The 14,951-nt window shown below is 30.8% G+C and overlaps 1 protein-coding gene across 3 annotated transcripts in view; it reads left to right on the top strand.

Moving 5' to 3' along the window:
- The window catches only part of LOC132916702 (V-type proton ATPase 116 kDa subunit a 1), a 56,430-nt gene extending 50,470 nt beyond the window's left edge, over positions 1–5,960 (top strand). For all 3 annotated transcript variants that reach the window (XM_060976942.1, XM_060976941.1, XM_060976943.1), the window contains exons 11-14: positions 1,936–2,063; positions 2,158–2,387; positions 2,990–3,378; positions 4,259–5,960. In XM_060976942.1, the coding sequence (XP_060832925.1) occupies positions 1,936–2,063; positions 2,158–2,387; positions 2,990–3,378; positions 4,259–4,355 (844 nt within the window). In that variant the 3' untranslated portion in view covers positions 4,356–5,960. The remainder of the gene's footprint in view (positions 1–1,935; positions 2,064–2,157; positions 2,388–2,989; positions 3,379–4,258) is intronic.
- The last annotated feature ends 8,991 nt before the right edge of the window (positions 5,961–14,951 follow it).

Below are 14,951 nucleotides of genomic sequence, written 5' to 3'. Positions count from 1 at the left end.
CGATTTCAACGTATCATCACTTTTTATTTATTTTTCTTTCCTTTTTTTCTGTTTTTTGTTCGTTCAAGCGAGTCTTCTTTATATATTTTATTTAGCGTATTTACCTATAAGTACGGAAATATCTAACGAACACAGAGATAGTTAGAGAAGAACAAAAGAAATAATTCGATCCATCGCTACATCGAGTTGGAAATAATTTCTATTTACGATAGTCAGAAATTATTTCAAATCAATATCTACGTACGTATATTTGCAGTAATGTAGGGCACACTGATGAGAATACGAAACGATCATTTTGCTTTTCAGCTTATGGAATGTCTCGGAATAGTTCAAAAGAGGCGATGGAAAATGAATAATATTAACAGGAAATTTTACGTGAAACGTACTGCATATATACATGTACGTGTATATACGTGTACACATATGTATGAGTGTTAAAATGCATCTTGTAAAAGCAAAACTCGTAAAAGTAACTCGAAGAACTGAAAATCTCGAAATCGGATAGCAATTGGACCAATGTTATTTCAAAGGAAAATAAGTTGTGAAATTTTAATTAGTTTATCCAATTGTCTTTCTAATAATCACGCGCATTCATGTATTACGATAGATAGGTATAGGTTTTTGTTTTTCATTTCCACAAAAAGCGTCAGCCTTTCGCTTTTCCTTATTTTAACGAATCTATAAAAGAGCCACGTTTAAATAACATTTTCTGTTTTTTTCTTTTTTTTTTTGTTACTTACACGTACGAGTATATTTGTAAAATATTCTAATAAAGTTTGGAGAAAACAAAAACGAAATTATATAGATGTTACACATAGCTGAAAATCGAAGTGGTCCATATATGCTAGATATTGTTTCTTAATCTGTATTTATAGGTATATATAGAAATAGGGTGTTTCGATTATCTTGGATTAAAATCGCTTAACATACGGTGAGCACAAACATATTATGCGAGTTATAGGAAACATTTTGAAATTTCATTGAAAATCATGGATGATTCGAATCGGTTGATATACGCGTCAAAGAGAATAATCAAATAATAGAACTCTTTTTTATAAAATACATAACAGGTTTTCTGGAAGTATAAAGGAAACATTACCATTAAATATCGTTTATATTACTTTTTACTAAAGTTTTAAGTCTTTATAGTAAATGGTAATTGTTTATTTCCAGCTTTATTTTATACACGACGAGTATATACGTCAACCGCATCGAGATGCATTTAGATTGGCCCGTGTATACGCGTTGAACGCACTGGACTGGTTCTTCGATAACTGGTTCGAAAGTATCGTAAAGTATAAGAAACGTAGGACAAGTATGTCAGGTAGCGGCGGATTCTTACCGGTTCGTTAAAACTTGAACGCGTCGCGTCGTGTCGGTGGATCTCTGAAAAGAAACTCGTAATAATACGCATATACTCGTGTCGTATCGACGCTACCCCGCAGTGGGATGTAGGACTTGGTACTATAGTAACAAGTATCACGGCACACCCCCATCGCCGTCTGCCGTCGCGACGCCGCGCAGCATCGTGACAGCCATCTGCCATTGGCCTGCCCTTCTCTTGGGCTGCGGCTAACCAAATCCAAATCCGACACAAACGTGACACGAACAGGCGTTTTGTCAGAAATTAAATATCTACCTAGAAGAAACTATAGCTAAGCAGCATGTATACGTAGGAAAATATTATCCCGGATATCGAGCTTGACGATTGTTTTGTATTTCAAGGTCATTGAAGTCGGCCATCTCCGATTAACAATAATCCTATCTACGTATGTTAAGTAATGCAAGATGAACGAAACAGCCTGTGTAATAAATTTTACATAGAAATGAAATTTTACAGTATTTTGTACATTATACGCTATAGTAATTAGTAAGTAGTTTTCACGTTCACGAAATACCTTATTAATTACATGTGTTTCTACGTTTCCCCAACAGGCATTTCAAGAGATACTCGAGCTTATTCCTAGAATTCTTGCCACAGTTACTTTTCCTTGTTTTATTATTTTTCTATCTGGTAGTTTTGATGTTCGTTAAATGGGTTTTATATGATCCGGCTGCAACAGGTAACGTATTATACCGTATCATACTTGTTATCGTTGCTATCTGATTTTCCATTCAATCGTGAAATTAATCAGATCTTGCTTTCTCTTTTTACAGACCATAGATACAGTCCTTCGTGCGCACCATCGGTTTTGATTACGTTTATTAATATGATACTGCAGGGTCACGCTACCGTGCCCCTTGGTTGTTCGGAGTTCATGTTCCCGGGTCAGTCTATTCTTCAGAAGGTTTGCGTGATACTCGCTCTGTTATGTGTGCCTGTAATGCTTCTTGGCAAGCCTCTTCTCTTCTTATTCCAGAAGAAGAGACAAGAAGGGCGAGTCATGGTGAGCAAATATAATTCTCGTACGATTATCTCCGTTACAATGATCATGTATCGACACGTTGGAATTATCTACAGTCGATCGGCAGAACGAATCGGTTTTTCTACCTTCCATCGTTTCCCCAGAAACTGGGTCGACAAACTTACCAGTTAACTGCGGAATTTAGAATAAATCTCTCACGGGGCTGGATCGCAAATAAATACAAGCGACGGCGAGTATACTCGTCAAACGCTGCGAGATAAAGCTTTCGTTCGACATGTATACTCGTCAAACGCAGTTAACTGGTTAAGGAGAAAGAACGCGTAATCGAATTACAGCGTAATAGGTGACTTAATTAACCGTTTTTACATTAGCTACTGGATTAAATGGACATTTATAAAGTGCTACATCAAAATCGCTTTGTATAAAAGTTGCCAATATTTTTCAACCTTGTGCATACATCCGTAGGCTTGTACTCATACATATACATATATATACGTGTACTTTTCTTATAAATAATTCGGAAAAAAGGTAATGATAAAGATAAATAAATGGTATCTTTAAGACTCTACAATTTTCATTCGTTTTGTATAAAGTTTTCACCTGCGATCGCTTTTCAATTTCAGAGCAATGGAACTCCATCTCAAGACATCGAATTGCAAACCGAAGGTTTGCAAAATAATGCGGCTGTTAGTCAAGCCACCGATGCTCACGAATCTGAAACATTCGGTGAAGTGATGATACACCAGGTTATTCATACTATAGAATATGTTCTCTCAACGATATCTCACACTGCCTCTTATCTACGTTTATGGGCTTTGTCGTTGGCCCATGGACAACTTTCCGAAGTGTTGTGGAATATGGTGTTACGCAAAGGTTTAGGTGCTACCGAGGATAACTATGTACAAAGCGTTATGTTGTTTTTGACATTCGCTGCGTGGGCCTCTTTCACCGTCGCCATCCTTGTGATGATGGAAGGACTATCGGCTTTTCTTCATACCCTCCGGCTTCATTGGTACGTAGAAAGCAATAAATCGATAACCGTTGATTAACGTTCCTAAGTATTCTGTTTTTTAGCTGATCTCTGTCTAACGACGATACGCGAGTTATAGTAGTTGGAATACAACGATATTTCACGCATAGGCATAAATACCCTTGCATAGACACCCACACAGGCATTTGAACAGGACACTTACACAGATCATACTCATTACTGTATAGAGAGTGGGGTTCAAAGTATTTAAGGGATCATGGGTCACTACCTAAGTCTAGTCTGAGAGTAACTGGCCAACAATCAACAAACTCCATACGTTGTTAATTATATCACTCGCTTATATACATTTGGTTCTGTAGTTCTGTTTAATAAACATCACTGAATATTATTTCAACACAAACATTGTGTCACAGATTATTAATCTTAACTTCAAGATTAAATTCTAACAGTAGTAGTAGTAGAAGGACGAAAAAATAACGATGGAAAGCAATATCTGTATCGTTATCTTACTAACTTTCAAATGCGATTCGTCCTTTGTCTTTTCATCCATTTTAGTCGTTCTGAATAACTATCGCTTGAATTAATCGGAATAGGAACTAATTGGTAGGAGCCAGAGGAATGGGGACCAGGCAACTGTAACTCTGCTAGCTGAGTAATGATTTTAACCAGCTAGCTGTTTTTCGCGATTGCCACTTGCGTCTTCCTTTCTCATCCTTTTCAGCAACGTAAATGTCTCGAACAGATATAATATATTTTCTCAATCATTTGTGCACTTACTGTAGAAAACTTTTACGAATGTGCCGCGCATCCTAGTGAAATCTCAGAATGTTTTGTACGAACATTACGTGTATGTAGGACGATAATACCAATAATAATAATAGTAATAATTTTCTTTTTTCAGGGTAGAGTTTATGAGCAAATTCTACGATGGCCAGGGTTATCCTTTTCAGCCATTTTGTTTCAAGACTATCTTAGATGCGGAAGAATCCGAAGACTAATATTGGACCACTGCTGTGATCCTCGGCAATAACAATTATAATTAGACATACATATCCATCGTGTTAAACGGAAAGACTTGTTTTTATTTTATGTATATAACCAGTTCAACAGTATCGAATGAAATACAGCGGAAAGATATGTCTGTTTTAGGAAATTTCTATCAGTATGTTTGAGAGCATTCTCAGATTAACCGATTGATCGCGATTTAAACGATATATCAATCGTCGTAGGAACAACGTTTAATCCAAGATAGATAGCCCGTATCGTTTCCTATTTAATCGTAAACGAATTGGACAACAGTATTCCGACATGTCTAACGTCATTTACCATTTACCGATTCTTTTTGGAAGCTTGCATCGTGTATCGAATGTACGTATATACCTAAAGATATAGTATATAATACGTATATAGTATATACGTACCATGTAGGTATTCGGTGTACGTTGGAAAACCAATTTCGAGAAACGTATTTGAATGATACGATAAATTATGCTGTAAATTCTGATAGAACGAAACCTGAAGAGATAACGGAAGAATTTCAATGGATCGGTAGGTACCGATTAATAAAACGGAAAAATTAATCGAATTAAATTGATGGATTTTTTTTGAAAATTCCGCTAAAGAAAGGAATATCTATATCGTGCTTTCTCTTTGTAAATTCTCTAAACAGTCTAATAAAATTGAACACATAAATTCTTAGCTAGAAACTGAAGACAGTCGTTGGATAAAGCAGATTTCTTAGGTCGAGTAACATGTAGTTTCATTCGCGTTTTTGTTAGATCACAGCACGTTAAGTATTAGCTGTTACGTTTCGTATACGATCAATCTATACTTCTATAATTAAGAAATAATTTATTTGTCTTATTTCTTCGTAAATATATATCCTTTGTGAAAAATTGAAAATACCTGTACTTGTACGTAGTAGGTGCCGCGACGTTCTTTAAATAATTTTTACAGCATTCTATTAAATAGGACATATACGGTAGTGAAAGTTTATCGATCGACCTTATTCACGAATCTATCAATCAGTCCCAGTATTTTTAAAAAAGAGAAATATATCGTCCTTTTCGTGCTAAAAATATTTTTTCTATTTTCTTATTAACGCGACAGGAAGTAGCCGAAGAAAAATCGTAGACGAGATAAAGAGGGTAATTTTTTTAGATTCTACACCAAGGTAATAATACACGGTTATTCGGAAGAGAAATTTGTCTTGGATCAACTAAGCATATCGTTGATCGGTAAATCGGTACACGTCTCGTCCATTCCATTGTTCATTGTCAAAATATGACGAAACGGTAAAAGTATCGTGTAACGTAATACAATATCCAGCATACTATCTATATTCGCATAATATTATTATGCTAAGAGTATATATAAGCGGAGAGAAAAGTTGAAATCTGAGAAGGATGGAGGGAATGTACATTCTATGTTACTAGAGTACAAATTGTTGAGAGTGATTGTGAGAAGTATTGACCCTGCAACTAATAAGAAATGCCGATCGTTAGAGATACATCCAATATATTGTAGGTATTAATATCCAATGTATCCATAATAACGTGGAAAAAAAAAGAAAAAAAGCGATGCAAATATATATTTTACCAATATTACGATCTTACATTCATATCGTTTCCGCGCATTCTCTTTTATTTTCCTGTGCGCAAAGCAAATGCTACTCGTATTTGTTTATCATAGCACGCTAAAGTACTCCAACGCGTGTAGCTACTTTTCACGAATGTCTTACGCGTGTCGCACGAAATGTATGGAAATTTCGTCTGAACACTGGGAATGTAAGTTTGTCAGAAGATGCAAGCTTACTACTACCTTTCACAGAAATGACAAATATTTAAACGGTCGACTACTCAACATAATAATATTCGTAATACTATTAATAATAATATTCATCTATGTGTTTGCTGTCGATATCTATTTAATAATTTCTACATACGATATTCATGAGTTCTTCATTTTTCACTTTTTGTTCATATAATCGAGATAGTCGTCTGTAAATAGTTTGATTCCATCGTAATCCCGCAGGTCTTTATATCTCGATCTTGTTTCAGGACAATGTGAAAAGCATGATAATTATTCTTCCTATATTTGTTTCTTTCCATAAGATACTTGTCCTGTGTGCAACACTGTCTAGAGATCAAGAACTTAAATTTAAATTTAAACATCGATGAATCAACGCAGCTTCCACCAGCATAGATAGGCGTAAAATTTAGAAAATACATTTTTCATGGATGAAAATTCCCAGTTTCAGCATCGTACGATTACTGACCTATATTTGACGCCAAACGCTTACATTTAGACCCCTTAAACGATTTCATTTTACAAAACTAGCATTTTACTATTATTACGTAATAACGTATAATGTCATATAGTATTACCCTATAACGTATAACGTTATATAGTATTACCTTACAACGTATAACGTTATATACTATTACGTTATAACGTATAACGTTATGTAGTATTACCTTACAACGTATAACGTTATATACTATTACGTACTAACGTATAACGTTATATACTATTACGTACTAACGTATAACGTTATATACTATTATGAAAAAACGCATAACGTTATATACTATTACGTAAAAACGCATAACGTTATATACTATTACGAAATAACTTATAACGTTATATATTATTACGTTATAACGTATGACGTTGTATACTACTACGTACTAATGTATAACGTTACATACTATTACCTAATAACGTATAACGTTATATACTATTACGTTCTGACGTATCACATTATTTACTATTACGCACTAACGAATAACGTTATATACTAGTACGTAATACCGCGTAAAGTTATATACTATTACGTAATAACGTATAAAGTTATATAATATTACGTAATGACGCATAACGTTATTTAGAATTACCTTATGACGTATAACGTTATGTAGTATTACCTTACAACGTATAACGTTATATACTATTACGTACTAACGTATAACGTTATATACTATTACGTAAAAACGCATAACGTAATATACTATTACGTACTAACGTATAACGTTATATACTATTACGTAAAAACGTATAACGTTATATACTATTACGAAATAACTTATAATGTTATATACTATTACGTTATAACGTATGACGTTGTATACTACTACGTACTAATGTATAACGTTACATACTATTACCTAATAACGTATAACGTTATATACTATTACGTTCTGACGTATCACATTATTTACTATTACGCACTAACGAATAACGTTATATACTAGTACGTAATACCGCATAACGTTGTATACTATTACGTAATAACGTATAAAGTTATATAATATTACGTAATGACGCATAACGTTATTTAGAATTACCTTATGACGTATAACGTTATGTAGTATTACCTTACAACGTATAACGTTATATACTATTACGTACTAACGTATAACGTTATATACTATTACGTAAAAACGCATAACGTAATATACTATTACGTACTAACGTATAACGTTATATACTATTACGTAAAAACGTATAACGTTATATACTATTACGAAATAACTTATAATGTTATATACTATTACGTTATAACGTATGACGTTGTATACTACTACGTACTAATGTATAACGTTACATACTATTACGTAATAACGTATAACGTTCTATACCATTACGTAATATTGTTTAACGTTATATACTATTACGTAATGACGCATAACGTTATTTAGTATTACCTTATGACGTATAACGTTATGTAGTATTACCTTACAACGTATAACGTTATATACTACTACGTACTAACATATAACGTTATATACTATTACGTAGTAACGTATAACGTTATATACTATTACGTTATAACATATAACGTTATATAGTATTACCTTGTAACGTATAACGTTATATAGCTGTATGTGATAACGTATAACTTTATACAGCATTACATTATAACGTCTAACGTTATGTAGCATTACGCAATAACGAATAATGTTATTTACTATTACCCAATAACGTATAACGTTATATACTATTACGTACTAACGTATATCGTTATATAGTATTACCTTATGACGTATAACGTTATGTAGTATTACCTTACAACGTATAACGTTATATACTACTACGTACCAACGTATAACGTTATATGCTATTACGTACTAACGTATAACGTTATATACTATTATGAAAAAACGCATAACGTTATATACTATTACGTAAAAACGCATAACGTTATATACTATTACGTAATAACGTATAACGTTCTTTACTATTACGTAATAACGTATAACGTTCTTTACTATTACGTAATAACGTATAACGTTATTTACTAATACGTAATAACGTATAACGTTATATACTATTACGTACTAACGTGTAACGTTATATACTATTACGTAATGACGTATACCGTTATATACTATTACGTAATGACGTATAACGTCGTATACTAATACGTAATAACGTATAACGTTGTATACTATTACGTAATGACGTATAACGTTATATACTATTACGTAATAACGTATAACGTTATATACTATTACGTAATGACGTATAACGTCGTATACTAATACGTAATAACGTATAACGTTGTATACTAATACGTACTAACGTGTAACGTTTTATACTAATACGTAATAACGTATAACGTTATATACTAATACGTAATGACGTATAACGTTATATACTATTGCGTACTAACGTATAACGTTATATACTACTACGTAATAACGTATAACGTTCTTTACTATTACGTAATATCGTATAACGTTATATACTATTACGTTATAACGTATAACGTTATATACTATTACGTACTAACGTGTAACGTTATTTACTATTACGTAATGACGTATAACGTTATATACTATTACGTACTAACGTATAACGTTATATACTATTACGTACTAACGTGTAACGTTATATACTAATACGTAATAACGTATAACGTTATATACTATTACGTACTAACGTGTAACGTTATATAGTATTACGTACTAACGTGTAACGTTATATACTATTACGTACTAACGTATAACTTTATATACTATTACGTACTAACGTATAACGTTATATACTATTACGTAATGACGTATAACGTCGTATACTAATACGTAATGACGTATAACGTTATATACTATTACGTAATAACGTATAACGTTATATAGTATTACGTAATAACGTATAACGTTATATACTATTACGTACTAACGTGTAACGTTATATACTATTACGTAATGACGTATAACGTTATATACTATTACGTACTAACGTATAACGTTATATAGTATTACGTACTAACGTATAACGTTATATACTATTACGTAATAACGTATAACGTTCTTTACTATTACGTAATGACGTATAACGTTATATACTAAAACGTACTATCGTGTAACGTTATATGCTAATGCGTAATAACGTATAACGTTATATACTAATACGAACTAACGTGTAACGTTATATACTAATACGTAATAACGTATAACGTTATATACTATTACGAACTAACGTATAACGTTATATACTATTACGTAATAACGTATAACGTTCTTTACTATTACGTAATAACTTATAACGTTCTTTACTATTACGTAATAACGTATAACGTTCTTTACTATTACGTAATAACGTATAACGTTATATACTATTACGTAATGACGTATAACTTTATATACTATTACGTATTAACGTATAACGTTATATAATATTACGTAATGACGTGTAACGTTGTATACTAATACGTACTAACGTGTAACGTCTTATACTAATACGTAATAACGTATAACGTTATATACTATTACGTAATAACGTATAACGTTCTTTACTATTACGTAATAACGTATAACGTTCTTTACTATTACGTAATAACGTATAACGTTATTTACTAATACGTAATAACGTATAACGTTATATACTATTACGTACTAACGTGTAACGTTATATACTATTACGTAATGACGTATACCGTTATATACTATTACGTAATGACGTATAACGTCGTATACTAATACGTAATAACGTATAACGTTGTATACTAATACGTACTAACGTGTAACGTTTTATACTAATACGTAATAACGTATAACGTTATATACTATTACGTAATGACGTATAACGTCGTATACTAATACGTAATAACGTATAACGTTGTATACTAATACGTACTAACGTGTAACGTTTTATACTAATACGTAATAACGTATAGCGTTATATACTAGTACGTAATAACGTATAGCGTTATATACTATTACGTTATAACGTATAACGTTATATACTATTACGTACTAACGTGTAACGTTATATACTATTACGTACTAACGTATAACGTTATATACTATTACGTACTAACGTATAACGTTATATACTATTACGTACTAACGTATAACGTTATATACTATTACGTACTAACGTGTAACGTTATATACTAATACGTAATAACGTATAACGTTATATACTATTACATACTAACGTGTAATGTTATATACTATTACGTACTAAGGTGTAACGTTATATACTATTATGTTCTAACGTATAACGTTATATACTACTACCTACTAACGTGTAACGTTATATACTATTACGTACTAACGTATAACGTTATATACTATTACGTAATAACGTATAACGTTCTTTACTATTACGTAATAACTTATAACGTTCTTTACTATTACGTAATAACGTATAACGTTCTTTACTATTACGTAATAACGTATAACGTTATATACTATTACGTAATGACGTATAACTTTATATACTATTACGTATTAACGTATAACGTTATATAATATTACGTAATGACGTGTAACGTTGTATACTAATACGTACTAACGTGTAACGTCTTATACTAATACGTAATAACGTATAACGTTATATACTATTACGTAACAACGTATAACGTTCTTTACTATTACGTAATAACGTATAACGTTCTTTACTATTACGTAATAACGTATAACGTTATTTACTAATACGTAATAACGTATAACGTTATATACTATTACGTACTAACGTGTAACGTTATATACTATTACGTAATGACGTATACCGTTATATACTATTACGTAATGACGTATAACGTCGTATACTAATACGTAATAACGTATAACGTTGTATACTATTACGTAATAACGTATAACGTTATATACTAATACGTAATGACGTATAACGTTATATACTATTACGTACTAACGTGTAACGTTATTCACTAATACGTAATAACGAATAACATTATATACTATTACGTACTAACGTGTAACGTTATATACTATTACGTAATGACGTATAACGTTATATACTATTACGTAATAACGTATAACGTTATATAGTATTACGTAATAACGTATAACGTTATATACTATTACGTACTAACGTATAACGTTATATGCTAATCCGTAATAACGTGTAACGTTATATACTAATACGTAATGACGTATAACGTTATATACTATTGCGTACTAACGTATAACGTTATATACTACTACGTAATAACGTATAACGTTCTTTACTATTACGTAATATCGTATAACGTTATATACTATTACGTACTAACGTGTAACGTTATATACTATTACGTAACAACGTATAACGTTATATACTATTACGTACGAACGTGTAACGTTATATACTAATACGTAATAACGTATAGCGTTATATACTAGTACGTAATAACGTATAACGTTATATACTATTACGTTATAACGTATAACGTTATATACTATTACGTAATGACGTATAACGTTATATACTAATACGTAATAACGTATAACTTTATATACTATTACGTACTAACGAATAACGTTATATACTATTACGTAATGACGTATAACGTTGTATACTAATACGTACTAACGTATAACGTTATATACTATTACGTACTAACGTGTAACGTTATATAATAATATGTAAGAACGTATAACGTTATATACTATTACGTACTAACGTGTAACGTTATATACTATTACGTAATGACGTATAACGTTATATACTAATACGTACTAACGTGTAACGTTATATACTATTACGTACTAACGTATAACGTTACATACTAATACGTAATAACGTGTAACGTTATATACTAATACGTAATAACGTATAACGTTATATACTATTACGTAATGACGTATAACGTTATATACTATTACGTAATAACGTATAGCGTTATATACTAGTACGTAATAACGTATAACGTTATATACTATTACGTTATAACGTATAACGTTATATACTATTACGTACTAACGTATAACGTTATATGCTAATACGTAATAACGTGTAACGTTATATACTAATACGTAATAACGTGTAACGTTATATACTAATAGGTAATAACGTATAACGTTATATACTATTACGTAATGACGTATAACGTTATATACTAATACGTAATAACGTATAACTTTATATACTATTACGTACTAACGTATAACGTTATATGCTAATACGTAATAACGTGTAACGTTATATACTAATACGTAATGACGTATAACGTTATATACTATTGCGTACTAACGTATAACGTTATATACTACTACGTAATAACGTATAACGTTCTTTACTATTACGTAATATCGTATATCGTTATATACTATTACGTAATGACGTATAACGTCGTATACTAATACGTAATAACGTATAACGTTGTATACTAATACGTACTAACGTGTAACGTTATATACTACTACGTAATAACGTATAACGTTCTTTACTATTACGTAATATCGTATATCGTTATATACTATTACGTACTAACGTGTAACGTTATATACTATTACGTAATGACGTATACCGTTATATACTATTACGTAATGACGTATAACGTCGTATACTAATACGTAATAACGTATAACGTTGTATACTAATACGTACTAACGTGTAACGTTTTATACTAATACGTAATAACGTTTAACGTTATATACTAATACGTACTAACGTGTAACGTTATATACTACTACGTAATAACGTATAACGTTCTTTACTATTACGTAATATCGTATATCGTTATATACTATTACGTACTAACGTGTAACGTTATATACTATTACGTAATGACGTATACCGTTATATACTATTACGTAATGACGTATAACGTCGTATACTAATACGTAATAACGTATAACGTTGTATACTAATACGTACTAACGTGTAACGTTTTATACTAATACGTAATAACGTATAACGTTATATACTAATACGTAATAACGTATAACGTTATATACTATTACGTAATAACGTATAACGTTATATACTATTACGTAATAACGTATAACGTTATATACTAATACGTAATAACGTATAACGTTATATACTAATACGTAATAACGTATAGCGTTATATACTAGTACGTAATAACATATAACGTTATATACTATTACGTACTAACGTATAACGTTATATAGTATTACGTTATAACGTATAACGTTATATACTATTACGTACTAACGTGTAACGTTATTTACTATTACGTAATGACGTATAACGTTATATAGTATTACGTAATAACGTATAACGTTACATACTATTACGTACTAACGTATAACGTTATATGCTAATACGTAATAACGTGTAACGTTATATACTAATACGTAATGACGTATAACGTTATATACTATTGCGTACTAACGTATAACGTTATATACTACTACGTAATAACGTATAACGTTCTTTACTATTACGTAATATCGTATATCGTTATATACTATTACGTACTAACGTGTAACGTTATATACTATTACGTAATAACGTATGACGTTATATACTATTACGTACTAACGTGTAACGTTATATACTAATACGTAATAACGTATAGCGTTATATACTAGTACGTAATAACATATAACGTTATATACTATTACGTACTAACGTATAACGTTATATAGTATTACGTTATAACGTATAACGTTATATACTATTACGTACTAACGTGTAACGTTATTTACTATTACGTAATGACGTATAACGTTATATACTATTACGTACTAACGTGTAACGTTATATACTAATATGTAATGACGTATAACGTTATATACTATTACGTACTAACGTATAACGTTATATAGTATTACGTAATAACGCATAACGTTATATACTATTACGTACTAACGTATAACGTTATATGCTAATACGTGATAACGTGTAACGTTATATACTAATATGTAATGACGTATAACGTTATATACTAATACGTAATAACGTATAACGTTATATACTATTACGTACTAACGCATAACGTTATATACTATTGCGTACTAACGTATAACGTTATATGCTAATACGTAATAACGTGTAACGTTATATACTAATATGTAATGACGTATAACGTTATATACTAATACGTAATAACGTATAACGTTATATACTATTACGTACTATCGTATAACGTTATATGCTAATACGTAATAACGTGTAACGTTATATACTAATATGTAATGACGTATAACGTTATATACTATTACGTACTAACGTATAACGTTATATAGTATTACGTAATGACGTATAACGTCGTATACTAATACGTAATAACGTATAACGTTGTATACTAATACGTACTAACGTGTAACGTTTTATACTAATACGTAATAACGTATAACGTTATATACTAATACGTAATAACGTATAACGTT

The sequence above is a fragment of the Bombus pascuorum genome, chromosome 2 (genome assembly GCF_905332965.1).
Source record: "Bombus pascuorum chromosome 2, iyBomPasc1.1, whole genome shotgun sequence".
Taxonomy (NCBI): domain Eukaryota; kingdom Metazoa; phylum Arthropoda; class Insecta; order Hymenoptera; family Apidae; genus Bombus; species Bombus pascuorum.
This window is presented reverse-complemented; position numbering and strand designations above follow the sequence as displayed.